At 44.7% G+C, this 15,739-nt stretch overlaps 1 protein-coding gene across 3 annotated transcripts in view; it reads left to right on the top strand.

Annotated features, from left to right (window-relative positions):
* EPHB1 (EPH receptor B1) overlaps positions 1 to 15,739 on the top strand; it is a 457,376-nt gene that overhangs the window by 316,302 nt on the left and 125,335 nt on the right. For all 3 annotated transcript variants that reach the window (XM_030816782.1, XM_003265255.3, XM_030816781.1), the window contains exon 5: positions 9,215 to 9,550. In XM_030816782.1, the coding sequence (XP_030672642.1) occupies positions 9,215 to 9,550 (336 nt within the window). The remainder of the gene's footprint in view (positions 1 to 9,214; positions 9,551 to 15,739) is intronic.

Raw genomic sequence — 15,739 nt, 5'->3', positions numbered from 1 at the left:
TCACCAAGTCAGAGTCATGTCCACAGGAAGGCAATGGGACAGGGAGCCCTTTTGGTCACCTAGAAGGCAAGCACCATGCCCAGCACCAGTGCTGGGCATGCACACCCATGTGGCAAATATGCCTCCGCTAGTGACTATGTGACCACAGACAAGACATTCTGTCACTCTGGGCCTTTGTTTTCTTATTTTTAAGTTGGGGATAATAATGCCTCATAGAATTTTGAGAGAAAATAGTGACACAGTATCTGTAAAAAGACTGTTCATGCTGTTCAGAGATGTTAAAAAGTATTCAGAATCTGCCTCTTCTCATCTCCTCTGCTGACGTCATTCTGGCCCAAGCCACCATCACCTCTCCCCTAGATGACTGCTGTGGCCTCCTGATTGGTCTGCCTTCTTCCACCTTTATCCTTTTCTAGCCTGTCCTCCACAAGGCAGCGTAAGTCTAAGCATGCCATTTCTCTGCTCAGAGCCCTCCTTACAGTAAAACCTCATTTACAGTAAAATTACTGGCAGGCTGAAACCAGGACTTAAGAGTCTGCCTCCCCCACTACCTTTCTAATCTTTATTATGACCCCTCTCCTTCTTGATTATTATATGGCAACCATTCTGCTTCCTTGATCTTCCTCAAAGAAGGAACCAAGTACATTCCCACCTCAGGGCCTTTGCACATGCCAGTCTTTTGGACTGGGGAACACTCCCTCTAGATATTTGCATTGCTTCTGTCTCATCATACTCAGGTCTCTGTCCAGATGGCCTGTGCTCTGAGAGAGCTCCCCTCACCACACCAGCATGCTGTCTCCTCTCCTCCTTCTCTATGTATCATCAGAGCCCTATTACTGCTGATACTATTCATTTATCTATGTATTGAAATGTTTTCTGACTCCTTCGCTAGAGAATAAGCTCCATGAGGGCAGTGCCTGTGTCACTGTCTTCACATTCATCATTACCATGTAACAATGAGTTAAAAATTACAGCTGCCAATAGAGAAGTCATCCTAAGTGACTGGCACTGTTCTAACCCTTTACTTACACTGCTCAATTGGTAATCCATTACAACACTCCTATGGGTTGCTGTGATCATCATGCAGATTTTACCAGTGAATATGCTGAGGCTTAGATAGGCTATGCCAAAATCCAGAATTCAACTCAGTTCTGTCTGTCCCTGAAGATCTGTGACCTCCCGTCCTTAGTAATTTGCTACTGGGGTTCATTTAAAACTGATTTCAAAGGTGGCATAAAATTTTCTTTGATAAATTTGTGCTCACATGGCTGTTAGAAAAAGTAAACCAACGTGATTTCCCTGAGCTTTAATGCCCTCTCCTCCTTGCCCCAGAGAGATATCCTACACTTTGAGGAGAGGAGCCTCAAAGGATGCCTGAGCTTGCGGTGGGACAGGCATCAACTAACCTTCTAGCCAGCCCCTGCTGCCTTGGACCCTCAGCACAATTCCCTCTCTTGAAGGGACACCTCAGAATTTCAGACACCACTTATTCCAAGATTGTAGTTTGGAATCTTGAGCAAAACAATGTCCCATATGTCTGGTATTCATTGTCAGCAGATTGCAGACAATTCTTGGTCTATTTTTTTCTAAAGATCCTGAGCCCTTCCAAGCTTCTGCTATTGAGAGGTGGATGTTTTGGCATCCTTTAAATGACTTACCAGTCTGTCCATTTGGATGCCACTAGTTTCCACAGGCCCCTGGTGACTTATTCCTCGTTTCCCATATTGCCTCAATAACCTCCGTCCCCTATGGTAAAACAGGGCAACCCTTGCACCACTGACCTCTGTTATCGGGGTCTTATTATGATGCCTGACATAGAATCTTTAGAAGCACCCCCACCTTTGGCGAGAGAACTCAGTGAAAGGGACAGGGAACACACAGGCTTATGCCACTCTCCAAGGTCCTGAACCAACATGCTCAACACATCACAGCCCTTTCCTCTAGGATGCTGGTCATTCCTGTCTGATGTGCTCCTGTTGAGGGAATGATGGAAAAGGAATTACTATTACACTTAGGAGGAGCAAGAGAAGGAGAGGAAGACAGCTGAACTTAGGCTAGAGAGTGTCATAGCCACAAATGGTACTTAGAAAGAATAAAGGTTTGGTGGTGTTTTCTTTTGTTTTGGCATTGTTTTCAAATAACCATTTATCAAAAAGAAACAACAACTGCACATGAAGCTGAATTCATGTTTATTTGATAATGGTACTACATCCCTGACAGTTGAAACTTTCCTTCTTTTGGCTTATGTTATCCTCCAACCCATCCTGCTTTTAGCCCTGTGTGCCATGCTTTGGGCTAGGTATAATAACCAGCCTGACTTTTTTCCCTGCATATTTTGCCCCCATAGAAGACCTCTTCAAACTTCTACAGCCCCCATTTCCCTATCTGCTTCTGCTTCTTGAATTCTACTTCCCCATAAAATCTCAAAGATCCTTTTACCTTCTCCAGGAAGCCTTTCAATCACTCAGACATGGTTCCTTTAAGTAGCTCTGTCACAATAACCAACGGAGAAAGAAACACTCTGGTAGAATCCTTATTTTGAAAAGTGAATTCTGGACCATGCTACTTTCCCGGTCACACCACAGTCTCTCCCAGCATCCATACACCTGATATCATTTTCTGGTCACCCTCTGTACCACCTCTTCACCTTCATTCCATATTGAAGAGTGCTAAAGTCGATATTGAAGTACATATTCAATATTGAACTTCATATTGAAGTAATTTTTCCAAACTACAATCTTGAATCTTCTCAGCCATGGAGAACATTACATTTGTTGCTCTCCTGCCTGATAATACCTAGGAGTCTTGGGTATCAAGTGTCCTTCCTGGCTCATTCCCAGACCCCATTGCAATTCTTTCACCTAAAGGGAGAATGAAAAGAGGGCACAGTTTGCTCTGGGAGTAAAGGAAAGTTTTCCTTTCCCATAGGTGAGGGAAGGACAATGAATACCAGATACCAAGTCGAAGTCAGGCTACCTCTAGGGAGGCCAGGAAGCAGAGATACAGGTACAGACAGAAGTCACAAGCCCAGTACCTAATAAGAACTGGACCCATTCTGGAGACAGCCCCATGCTCAAGGCTAAGGTTCTACCCCTTGGTAGAAGGGCTTGCTAGGGCTAGGTGGCCTGGAAGGTGCAGATTGGGGCAGGCAGACTGCAAGGTGTTTCTGTGGATGGGTGCCAGAGATCATCTCTGAATCTATTGATTTGCACTGGTGGTGTCTTTTCCCAAGCATCTGTAACCCTTTGCATCTGTACCACTTTGATCCTTTACTGTATGTGTTCACAGTTTCCAGCACTCCCTAGGTATGGGCTCCTATATCAGGTTTCCCCAACATAGGTTCCATGACCTCATGGCTTTCACAGTCTTTAGCATAATTCTGAATGAGGGGTCTCTGCTCATGAAAGGGTGGCTGAATTAGGTCAGTCTTAATTACATGAGCATGTGAAGATTCCAGATAATCCAATAATGACAATACAAATACTACTACTACTAATAGCCTGTGATGTTACTCAATTTCTCTGTGGACTAGCTACAGTTAAACTCTTTAGGCATGTCATCTCATTAAATTCTCTGACCTACCATCTTTCAGATAAGGAAACTGAGACTTAGAAGTTCACTTTCTCAAGGTCAACCAACTAGAGAATATGTTTTAACTTGGTTACTGTGAACACTTAGGAGGATCATCGGTTGGTTTCGGGAGACTAAGAACCCACTCAGAGTCTGAAGAATCATGTGTTCCAACACATGTTCGCTTTTCTGGGGGAAAAGCTTTGTTGCTTTTATCAGATTCTGTAAGTGGTCATGCACAGAGTAGGGAGGGCCCCACCTCTGGCCTGACGCAGAGGAGCATGATCCCAGCCTGAATGTGGGGTTTTCCAGGGGAGTGTTTCTCCCAAGTTATAGCTCCAACCTTGTGGACAACCACTATGGTTGCCACATTCACCAGCATCCAATGGGGAGGGATCCCAGGACACAGACCCTGGCTTCAGCAATGCACGATGAGCCAGACCCTACCTGCTTGGCACCTTGTACCAGCCTGAAATTTACTACTAAATTCTGAGACCAGAAGCTTAGCCTTATTAAGATTCCTGATAAAGGAATTGGCTTTGGGGGCTTACCTGTCTTCAGCAGATTTTCCCTTTGATTACTCAGGAGTGCTCTTATTTCCAGCTTAATGCCTACAAATAAACTCACCCACTCTCTCCCACACACCCTGTCTCACCATTCTTTAAAAAATCATCTGGCCCAAATCACATTAAGAAGCAGGAGATTCTATCTTAATATGGCAGCACTTGGGCTGGCCCTGTGGGTCTAGAAGGATCCTGTTTAACTCTTTCTGATCCCAGTGACAACCATGCTCCATGCAGGCTGAGCCAACCTCTCAGGCACATCCTGGAGTACATTGGAGACCCATCTTCATAACTCATGACCAACCACACTCCCTCCTCACCCGAACAGGAAATCACAGCTCAACACTTCTCCCATCCTTTAAAAGGACTGAATTTCCTTAGCCCTTTAAACAGAATGCATTCATCAGAAGTAACTGTGGCAACAGATCAGAGAGGCTTCAAAAAGCCTGTCTGTATGTAATTAAGAAAAACGAGGAAGAGCAGGGAGCTCAGATGGGGAGACCATGGTGCTGAGCCCTGCCACTGCATTCACTGAGGGCTTTTGCTGAAGGAGATGGCAGATTTTCTTTCTCTGTTCTGGCTTCCCTCTCTGCTCCCCCTTGTAATGTTTTTGTTTAGTGGTCTCAATTGGCCTTCTTCCTGGAGATGTTGCTGGGGGCCCAGATTCTGGATGAATACTCCCTGCAAGAGTAGGGCTCCAAGCCAAGGAGGCCATGCCTAGGTAGGGAAGTGGCTTAGCATCTTCCTCCAGGGATATTTATGCAGATGCCAAATCTACCCTGGTCAGACTTTCATTTAGGCATGAGGGAGACTGAGCAGTCTACCTGAGCGAATATGCCCATCTCATCAGGATGCTACAGCACAGACACCTGGGGCCATCATCATTTTAACCACCCAGGCATGAGGCCCTGGCTTGCCAGCCCTGGAGCGGGCCTCATGGGAATAAGAGACAGAACCCAGCATTGTTAGGAGGCCATCTGAGCCCTGGTGCTTTTTTTTTTCATAACACTTATTCTTATTTAAAATAATTTCATTTATTTCTCTGTTTCCTTCTATTGTATTAGTTTTCTCTCACTGGAATATAAGCTCCATAAGAGAAGAAGCTTGCCTGTCTTGGTTTTTCTGCCTCTCAAGTGCTGAAAAGATTGCCGGGAGTATTTGTTAAGGGAGTAAATGAGTGAATGAGTAAATAATGAATGGTAATTTTTTTGTGGCCCAGATTCTGGTCACCTTCACAAATATGCACTGGCACTTGCTCTGTGGGAGGAACAAGACACACCCCTGCCCTCAAGGAGGCAGGGGAATGATACACTGCAGGGCATGTCTGGCTCTCCTAGCCCTCTGAGTCCATTCTCCAGGAAAGGACCTTAATGTCTGTTTCTGCTCCTTGGAAGGAAAGGATTCAGATTTATGTACTCCTGCACTCAACAACCATGACCTTCACAAGCCCCTATTCATGCCTCACAGATGCATTTGCTCTGAAAAGCACACATGAATGGGAAGGGGGCAGTGGCTGCTTTATATAAAGACTTTTACTAAATCAACATGAAAAAAAACCCTTCCCCTAGAATGGGGGGTAGGGGTGGGGGAGGAAACTCACTGCATTTCTTCCTGAGCAGCTGGGAGCAAATGAACAGACATGGAGCAGCATCAACAAGGGTGGTTCTTCCCAGCTGTCAGGGAGGCCACTAGATCAGAGACTGGGCAAAACTCTCCATCCAGCTCTTCATTTGCCACCTTTGCCTCACCAAAGCCTCTGTCACTCAGAGTAACAAGCAGTGGGTCATCACTGATTACTGCTGCTACTTCAAGCCCTCTCCAAGGCCCCTCCATCCGCCTACAGCAAGGCATCCTGTTTCACGCTGGAGAGGGGCATATACGTGGGACCTTTTTCCACGCACACTGAGCAAAGGTAGAAAACCAGGTGGGAGGGCAAAGTGCTGTCTGGGGATAGGAATCACAGAAACAGACCAGACACCTGCCCCTGCCTACCAGGAGGCTACAGTGTGGTGAGGACGACAAAGAGGAAGAGACTGTCACAATGCAATGATGGAATCTGACTTAGGCACCTGGAAATGAGCTATGGAAGCCCAAATGGGGAGAGCATGACTGCTGGGCCTCAGGGAAGGGTCCTAGTGGAATGGGTGCTAGACCTTGAAGAGTGAGCAGGTGTTCAAGTTGATACAGAGGGAAAAGAACTTGTGACAGAGGGAAAAACATTGTGTAGAGGCTCAGAGATAAGAAGAGTTTAGTGTGCACAGGAAATTTCAGGAACATTTCTATTAGCTAGAATATGAGGGGTGAAGGTCAACTGCCAGGGATGAGATCAAGAAAAGCAAGATCCCACGGGGACTTGAATGACATGGAAAGGAGGGCAACCATTTTGGATAATCAGGAAGCATGGGGGAAATTGTGCAGAAGAACGCTATGACTCCATGTGCAATTTAGAACTCACACTCTGGTAGAAGAGACTATATCAGAGAAATGCAGAAGCAATGTTGGAGAATTAATTAGGAGGCTTTTGCAATAGGGTAGGAAAAATGATGAGGTCCAGAATTCTGAGGCCATGGGGATAGAGAGGAAGGGACATGTCTAAGGAAAAGTAGAGGAAGATGGACAGATTGTGCTAATGGTCCATGTGTTAGGGGATACAGAATAGGTGGCTCCCAGGGCCTGACTGGTGACTACACAGGTGTCAAAGAACGTAAGGATTGAATTTTGTTCCCTGGATTTGTCACATAGAAAGCCAAAGGAAAAGCAATCATGGCAGAGAAGTGGGGAAGTAACCAGGCTTCAGTTGGCTGAGCAGGGAGAGAGGAAAGACAGTAAGTGTAGGCTCTTGTTTGCAAAAGCTTGGCTGAGCCAAGAGTAAAGAAGAGAGGGTGTGCAATGTAGACAGATGCCAGGTGATGATGTTTTGGTTTGAAAATGGCAAAGACTTGTATGAGTTTACATTGAGAAGCTGGAGTCAGTGGGGAGAGTGTAGCTGAAGCTCAAAAGAGAGAGGAAATAATTGAAGGAGGAAAGTCTCAGTGGGTGAGAGGGATGGATGATCACTCTCTTGGTCAATGCCTGCCTCTGCCCCTTCACCCGAGGCTGCTTTCTGAGTGATAGCCTCAGGATGTCCCAAGGATGCAATGAGATGAAAAGATTCACCCCACACCTAGTATAAAGCAAGCACTCAGTGAATGCCTTTATTTTGAGATAAGAAACAGGGGCCCGTGGGTGAGTCTAGGCTCTCTGCTATAGAAGTGAGACTAACAAGAGTGGCGTTGACTGCTGAGAGCCTGTGCTCTGAGTCCCATCAGTCAGAAGCAAACAGACATGTCCAAGACAGGCAGTGACCAGTATGGATGGTAATGAATTGTGCAGTGTGGGGCAAGGTTGGCCCAGCCCCGTAAGAGCCTACCTGGGACAGTACTGACTGCCTTCGCAGCACTAGCTATGTGATTATTTGAAAAGAGGTGGATGTTTATTCCTGGGCAGATGGGCGGGGAATTCTTGAATGCTGTTTGCAAGACTTCAGTAAAAATGCTCCATGAATTCTGCCCTGTCACAAGCGTGCATGAATGCTGTGCTTTAGCTCAGGCCTAATGGGCTTTATGTGGTACAGTACTGATTTTCTTTCATGTTTTAATAGAACCCGATTTAATGTTTGCTTTCTGCTCTAGCTGCTTGCTGTTGACTGATTCAACACAGAATCCTTCCCTGGTGCCCCCCGACCTTGTTGTTATTCCCTCATTTTGTGTGTTGGCATTTGATTCCTGTCTCCAGCATGAACCACTTTACACATGTCTTCGTTCAGCTGGTGACAGTCACGTGCATGAATTCTGAATGCATTACTATCTGAAGCGGCTGCTCCAGCAGACCTGCCATTCGAAAGGGGGGCTTCCGGGCAGGATTCATTTTTATCAGTTAGACACTGAGGAGATGCAAGGCTCAGGCTTGGGAACCTGAGGCTATGATCTGTTCTGGTTTTGGGCAGCAGATTCTCCAACTTAATCTCAAAATGCCCAGCATTGTGGCCATTAATTCAGCAATATTTTGCTCTTCTATGAAGCACCAGGATTTCCACAGTTTTGCAACAAGGCATTTCAGTTTTTGCCAGATTGTGAAAAGTAGCCATAAACAGAGCTTTCCAGAGGAAAGAGCCTGCCCTCTGTGAGTCCCAATGAGCCTGTCTGGTTTGTAAGGGAAGGTCTGTTCAGAGCAGGGCTATAGTTGAGAATGTGAGCTTTGGAATCAGGCAGGTATGGGCTTTCACACTGGCTTCAGTTCTTACAGACCTATGCAATCTATAGCCAGCCTCCTTTCTAAGCTTTACTTTCCCTTTCTATTAAATTGAGATAATTATTTTATCTTCCTGGTAGGGGTCTTTGGGGGGAATAAATAAGGTAATGTATATAAAGCAGCTAGCAGAATGTCTAAACACAGTCCTATGTTTTCTTACATCGTGGGGCCCAAAGTGGCTACATGAACCTCTCCCACCCAATTCTGCTTCTTTTCTCTTGTGCCAAAGCTGGTGCAATGTAAATATACATCTATTCAGGTGCTCTGGAAGCCTGTCCTACAGAGATGCATCCCTGCTACCACACACACACCGCATAGATCCCAAATGTGTGAGATTTTGTGCAGAATTTCAGAATATGTTAGGGCTTTTGGAGGGGCCACTCATATCCCTCTACCCTTGAGTCCTACACAATTAAGATTAGACAAAGAATCCAGTAAATGTTCAATATATATACATTTTATTAACCCTAAACCTGGCTGGAGGATGTGGCTTGATCCTGAGAACAAAAGGCCTTAAACCCAGGTCCTGGAACCATCTTTCCCCTGGCACACATGATTGAAAGAAGAAAAGCCTCAGTGAAGATGATTGAAATGGGAGCTAGGGACAAGATGTCATCTCTATTCACCTATTCTTCTTTCAAAATGAATTGAAGCATAGACATTTGGGGTTGAGGAAGGAGTGGGAGGCGAGCGCACTGATGAGGATGGGAATGCACCAGAGGCAGACAAGAGAGCTGCTGGACAAGGAAGCTTATGTCTATCCTCACTGGACCTTCTTTGTCTCCCTGCAGGCGTCCCATCAGGTCCCCGCAATGTTATCTCCATCGTCAATGAGACGTCCATCATTCTGGAGTGGCACCCTCCAAGGGAGACAGGTGGGCGGGATGATGTGACCTACAACATCATCTGCAAAAAGTGCCGGGCAGACCGCCGGAGCTGCTCCCGCTGTGACGACAATGTGGAGTTTGTGCCCAGGCAGCTGGGCCTGACGGAGTGCCGCGTCTCCATCAGCAGCCTGTGGGCCCACACCCCCTACACCTTTGACATCCAGGCCATCAATGGAGTCTCCAGCAAGAGTCCCTTCCCCCCACAGCACGTCTCTGTCAACATCACCACAAACCAAGCCGGTAAGTCTGGAGGCTTCTGTGCTCCCGTGTGGATGTGTGGCTGGCTCTTTGTCTCCAGGCAGGGAGACAGCTGCAGCCACACCCATCCTGCCAGTGTGCTGTCAGGCCTCTTCCCAGGAGTGAAGGTGTCAGGTGATGGGCATTTGTGATCACATAGAGAAGGGAGGTGTAGTGTTGCGCTTCTGAGAATGAGCTGCAGACTAGGGGATTTTCTTGTGCCCAGCACAAAAGCAAAGAGGTATATCCAAGCAAGAATAGGACCTAGTACTCTTTATCCAGCCTGAGCTTGACAAATCCTGTTGGAAAGATGGATGAAGAGATGGACAGACAGGTGTGTGAGTGGACAAACAGAAGATTGTGTAAATGGATGGACAGATGGACAGAGGGCTGGGTAGGTGGACAGATGGATGGACAGACAGATGGTGAGTGAGTGGAGGCACTGAAAGACTTTGAGAACAGGACCACCAATGATGCTTTATGGAAACCCAATGACAGAAATTTTCCGGAAATCATATGATAAAATCATTATTGCCTTCATTTCCCAATTAAACCTATGTAGTTCCAAAGTGTATTCTCCTTTATAGCTTGCTCTGATGAATGATATGCTGCTGTTGGGACCTCAGATAGATGGCAATAGATTGCTCCTGATAGCCAGCACATCCTTGTGGCATGCACAGCTCAGAACACATTTTCTTTCTCTTTATTTCTGAATCTTGCACTCTTCTGATCTTTTCTCTTTATTACTTTTCACAGCTCTTGCAAGAATCTGTTTATTTTTATATCAATTTAACCAGTCCATTCATGCACTTATTTATTCATTCATCATTAAGAGACAGTCATTTAGCATGTACTGTGTGCCACGCTGTGGATTAGACACAGTGAAGGATGCAGTGATACTTGGACACTATTGTTCCTCCCATGAAACTCATTAACTGAAGAATTTAGAGGATATAGATACAAAGCACAAAGCTGCAAGGTAAAATGCTGTACGCATGCAGTAAATACCAAGGGAGTTAGAGAAAAATGCGCAATCTCTCTCCCGGGGTTACTGTGCAAGGTTGCAGAGGGGAAGTGAACATCACATGCACAGGCAATGGGGGTCATAGGCAGTGGACCGTGATGTTATTTGGAATTATAGATTTTTCTCAATTAACAAATTCTAAAATGACAGCTTGTTAGTAGAATAGCAGGAGCCAAGCATCTATCTCTGCCTCTCTTCCTCTGTGTATCTCCCCCTCCCTGACCTTCTCTTTTCTACTCCATCCTTTTCTACTCACCTCCCCACCCTCAGACTCATTCTGCTTCTTTTAAAACCAGGCATCTTAGGCATCTTTGATGGCAGATGAATCTTGAGTTTAAGCTGTCAGAACTGAGAAGAAAAAAGGTGTCGTAGGAGAGCATGTCTGTCCAGATGGCTGCGTTGTTGCTGTGTGTGTGTGTGTGTGTGTGTGTGTGTTCTTGTGGTGTGTTTGTATGTATGTGTATGGTCACGTGTTTACATGCATACGCGTGTAGTGAGAAAATAAGAGTGGAAGTGTAGAAGCCTCCAGCTGGTGACCACAGTGTTGGTGCCGTAGAGACAAAGGTTGTGACATTTTGTCTTACCCAAAGAAAGGAGAATGGTAATTTCTGCATTATATTAAGCATGTAACATGGGCAGCCTTTGTTAGCAGTATTTCCCTTCAAGAGTTTAGGCAGAAAACTGGCTGAAATATTTTAGTGTCCCAGCTTTTGGGAATGACAATCCTGCCAGGCTGTCATGTTACACTGGGCTTGGCTGTCTTTTCTCTCTCTCTAAGCATGTGCGAACAAACCTGCCACTTATATCGGTTTGCTTTTATTTCTGCCCTCCCTTCTCTTACCCTGCTATTCTCGAACCTGCCCATCTGCTTGTCTTGCCATCTGCACCTTCCTAGACTGCAGTGGAGCTAGGGGACCCAGGCTCTCGCAAGGGGCCCTGCATTACCAACATGCAAAATATTCATTTTTATCCTCACCCTTTTGCACCTCCATGAGCACACTTCTCATGTGCTTTTTCCCCCCTCTGGCAGGCCCTTTAATCTTAATCATCCCTGATTTTGTAGTCCTAGCCTCCATTATCACCTTCCAATCTATGATTCCCTGTTTGGTAACTCTGGAATTCTGGTGTCAGAGAGTTTACACTCACTGAGAGAAGGATGCAATTACTTCTTGGTAGCACATGGTTATTGTAAAACAAATATCAAGTTGACCAGTGGTTCCTAATCTATGGGCTGTGGACTAAGGAACAGGGTGCCATCACACTGATATGGTGAATCTATGTGTAAATACAAATTATTTTCAACCAAGAGATAGTATTTTTTTAAACATGAGGACCATCAAAGTAAACATTCAAACCTGAACTTCTATGAGAACAGTTTAGAGAACCATGAACAGAAGCTATGCATTTTACCAGAGGTGGACAAGGGACTAAAATGTAGGCATCATAAAAACTCTAATGACTCAGATCCATTAAGGGCTGAGGTGGGTGGACCCATGTGTTACCAATAGGTCATGACATGTCTAACCTTCCCAGAATACCCCTGAGCTGGTCCACTCTGGGTCAGATCTAGCTCAGTCTTCCTCCCCTGGCTTCATGGTATGGTATGACCCCTTTCTATGCCTGTGGCCATCTGTACTACTGTTTGGGTCGTAAGTAGCTAGATGGCAGGCAAAGAATTTGACCAAGAGGGGTCCTGGGATCAATCATTAAGTCAACCTGTGTTTATTGAATGTGTACTCTATGTCTGGAACTGCCCAAACTGTGAAGTGGCTGGGGACTATTGAGTGGGACCTGATTGAGAAATAGATGAGTAATAATTATTATAGTTAACACCTCATGTTTGTGTTTCTTTTGAGTTCACAAAGAATTTTGGAATTATGTGGACTCATTTAATCCTCATAATTACACAATGACTTGGGGATTATTGTTCCTATTTTTCTAATAAAAAAGCAGAGACTTAAAGGGATTTGGAGAATCTAGGATTAGAAAGAGATCAACAGATGTCCCTCGTCTGTGTCTGCCTTATGATATTCTGTCCTAAAAGTGGACAGTACCTCTGGGCTCCCCATTTCATAGTCTCCAACAATAGGTTCTTCTTGATTCCAAGAGCTGTGATCTAAGAAGAGACCTTGGAGATTTTTCTATCATTTGTTTTTGGTCATTGGGCACATGGTAGATACAGTTTTTCACTCAGAGACAAGCTTGTCTGTTGAGGTCTGAGATTCAGAGAGCCTTCATCTTCTCCCATCATGACCCCAATTATGTATATAGTCATGACTATTCAAGGACCAGGTATCACTTGGAGAGTTTCAGGACTGGATCCTTACCCAGTCCAAAGGCAGTGGCAGAGAACTGACATCTTTGAGCACCTCCAATGTGCCAACCCCTACCACGTGTTTTGTTTTTGTTTTTGTTCTTTTTACAGAGAAGGTGGGTCAGATGAAGAAACTTAGGTCAGAGCAGTTTTGAATTTGCTCAGCATCTCACAGCCAACAAAGGATTCTAAGAAACATCATTTGCACCTCCCTAGGCTGCAGATATTTCTGAGAAACATCATTTCTTGGCTGTGAGATGTTTTGTGGCCATTTTATCCTCATACTGATGAAAAATCACATTATAGTGGACTGTGTAAGTCATAAGCTCTCTCTAAGCTGTTGCCACATTGCTAAGCCACGTTAGCTGTCAAAAAAATGTCCATCATCTTTGGTCAGGATTGGTCATGAATTATGCAAGCTCAAATTTATGTGAGGTCTTCAGGGATACAGCCTTGCACTGAATACAGCTGCCATGAGTTTAAAATAGACCAGATCAGGTGCAACTCTCTCTGTTCTAGTGGCCAAGTGATCTGCAGAGAGATTGTTATCACCACTAACTCCTGCAGTCACTCTCTGGCATCTGGCCCCAGATTCAGACTGATGGCCGGATCATCTGGCTGTCAGAGAGAATTAAGTGAATGACAAACTTTACTTCTCTCTTCTGCCAAATAGACTCGGAGTGTCAAAGTTGGAAAAGAAGACCTCAGAGGAAATCTTGGGGGTATAAAAGATGAATCAGACCAGCACATGAACTTGGGACCATCAAAGCCAAAGAGAACAAACTCAAAGACCCCTAAGGCCAGGCAGGTAATGGAGAGGAGCAAAGTAGGGCCAGGTACAAGGCAATAGGGAGTGGTGGGGACTGTGGGGAACTTTAGAGGCAGCCATTGTTCAGCTCCAGCAAGAGTTGCATGCCCAGCACTGCCTGATTTTATAGCTGAAAATCCAGATTTAAAATGTTGACAACTGATTAGAAAATTTTAAAGCACTTGAGAGCCAAACAAATCCAATTCTGGATTTAGCCTGTTGGCGATGGTTTGTAACCTCTGATTCAGAGGGTGAATCTGATTAACCCAAGTCTTACTGCCAAGCATATTCTGTTTTCCATTCCCATTCCACCACAGGGCAGTCATCTTCCTCACCTCTGGGCTCATGGTGGCAGAGTGCAGTGGGGTATTCCTGGGGTTGCTTCCCCTCTCTGCTCCTCACACGAATCATGCAAGTTCATTTAACTGGCAAGATCCCTCATTTCTCACCTATAAAACAGGTGTCATGATACCTGCTTTCTAGTACTATAGGGACAAGCAAATCAGACAGCAGATAGAAAATCACTCTGTAAACGATGCTATGGACTGAGAGATTAGCATCATTTCTGGGAATACGTCTTGAGCTAGAGAGCAACTTGCTGTACTTTTTCTCCCTAGACTATTCACAGTTTCTTTGTTTGGGACTGATGTTATCTGTAACAGATACATAACAGATATTGGTTTCTCCGTTCTGTGCTGGGAGGAGTAGGCGCCAGAAACGAAAGTGGCAAAGTCTGTATCCCAATGAACTAATGATGAGGGAGGAAGTGGAGCCCAGAACCTAGGTACCTGCCACTGGATGATTCTGATGCTCAGGAGACTGTCTATCTTTTCTCATTGTGTATTTGAAGAAGCAACATTTTTTCCCTTACTTGCATGATCTTATCAGCACAATTTATATCTGACATTTATATTACATGCAGTTCATGTATGGCCTGCGTGCCACTTCCATGGGGAATACTATTCATCATGCCCACAACACAGACACAACCCATTACTTACTTTTCTTTAAAAAATGCTGCACTATTTCTGTTAATAGTTACAAGCCCCTATAGTTTGTCCATTTTTAAGGCACTTTTGAAGTTCTTAGACAGTTAAAGTCACTCAGATACACTAATTTTCTTACAAAAGAATTACCTAGCCCATCAATTCCTCTGAATACATCACCTAATTTGCATTATTCCTTGGTTAAATATAGTATTTGCATGCATAAAGAATAATCTTTGAATATGAAAAGGAATTTTATGATATTGCAATATATTGAGCTCTTTGGAGGAAAGATATTATGTAAATCTCAAAATTAAATATTAAAACAATATTACACTGCTGCCTGTAAAAATGTAGAGTGTTAAGATCCATATGCTGAAGCCAGTTCATTTTTAAGGGCTGTGCTTATTGGAAATTAGCAGGCAACATTTGCTCCAACGCAGAGAAAAGATTGAGTGAGAACTTTAAAGACTAGAAGGACTTGAAAGAAAACTTTCATTGAAGTTAATAAAGAAAAATTAAAAAAAATCTTAAGCAAATAGAATTTTCACTGTTCTTAATTCAATTTCATAGTTCATTTCATTGCTTTCTTCTCATTGTTAATTCTAGAAAATTTTGTTTTTATTGTTTCTTAAGCTCTGGCATTGAGAAGGAACTTCCAAGTGGCCTCAGAAAGGCCCTGGCCATTTGCAAACAGTGATGTGTTCTCCATTGAGCTCAGAGGGTCGGCAGATGGCACTGCCCCTGACCAATGTCCTGGCTTCTATCCTTGGCAACCTTGGGGTCCTCCACCAGATGGTGAGCCATGTGGAGAATCACACTTTCTCACCTATCACCAGTTTCCTGAGAGAGCGGCCGCACAATGCTAGGCACAGAGAGCCTTGATAAATATTTGCCAGATGGCTTCAGTCCCCACAGATGAGCATTAGTATGTAAGTGTTTGGCTGGGGAGTGGTGATGAGAATGTGTCCTGGTGACCCACAGGTAACATCTTAAGATCCTTCCCAGATTACTCAGGTAATCTGGAGTCTTCCTCCGCTGTGGCTCCTTGCAGGAAAAC

Source organism: Nomascus leucogenys, chromosome 8, assembly GCF_006542625.1.
Source record: "Nomascus leucogenys isolate Asia chromosome 8, Asia_NLE_v1, whole genome shotgun sequence".
Lineage (NCBI taxonomy): Eukaryota > Metazoa > Chordata > Mammalia > Primates > Hylobatidae > Nomascus > Nomascus leucogenys.
This window is presented reverse-complemented; position numbering and strand designations above follow the sequence as displayed.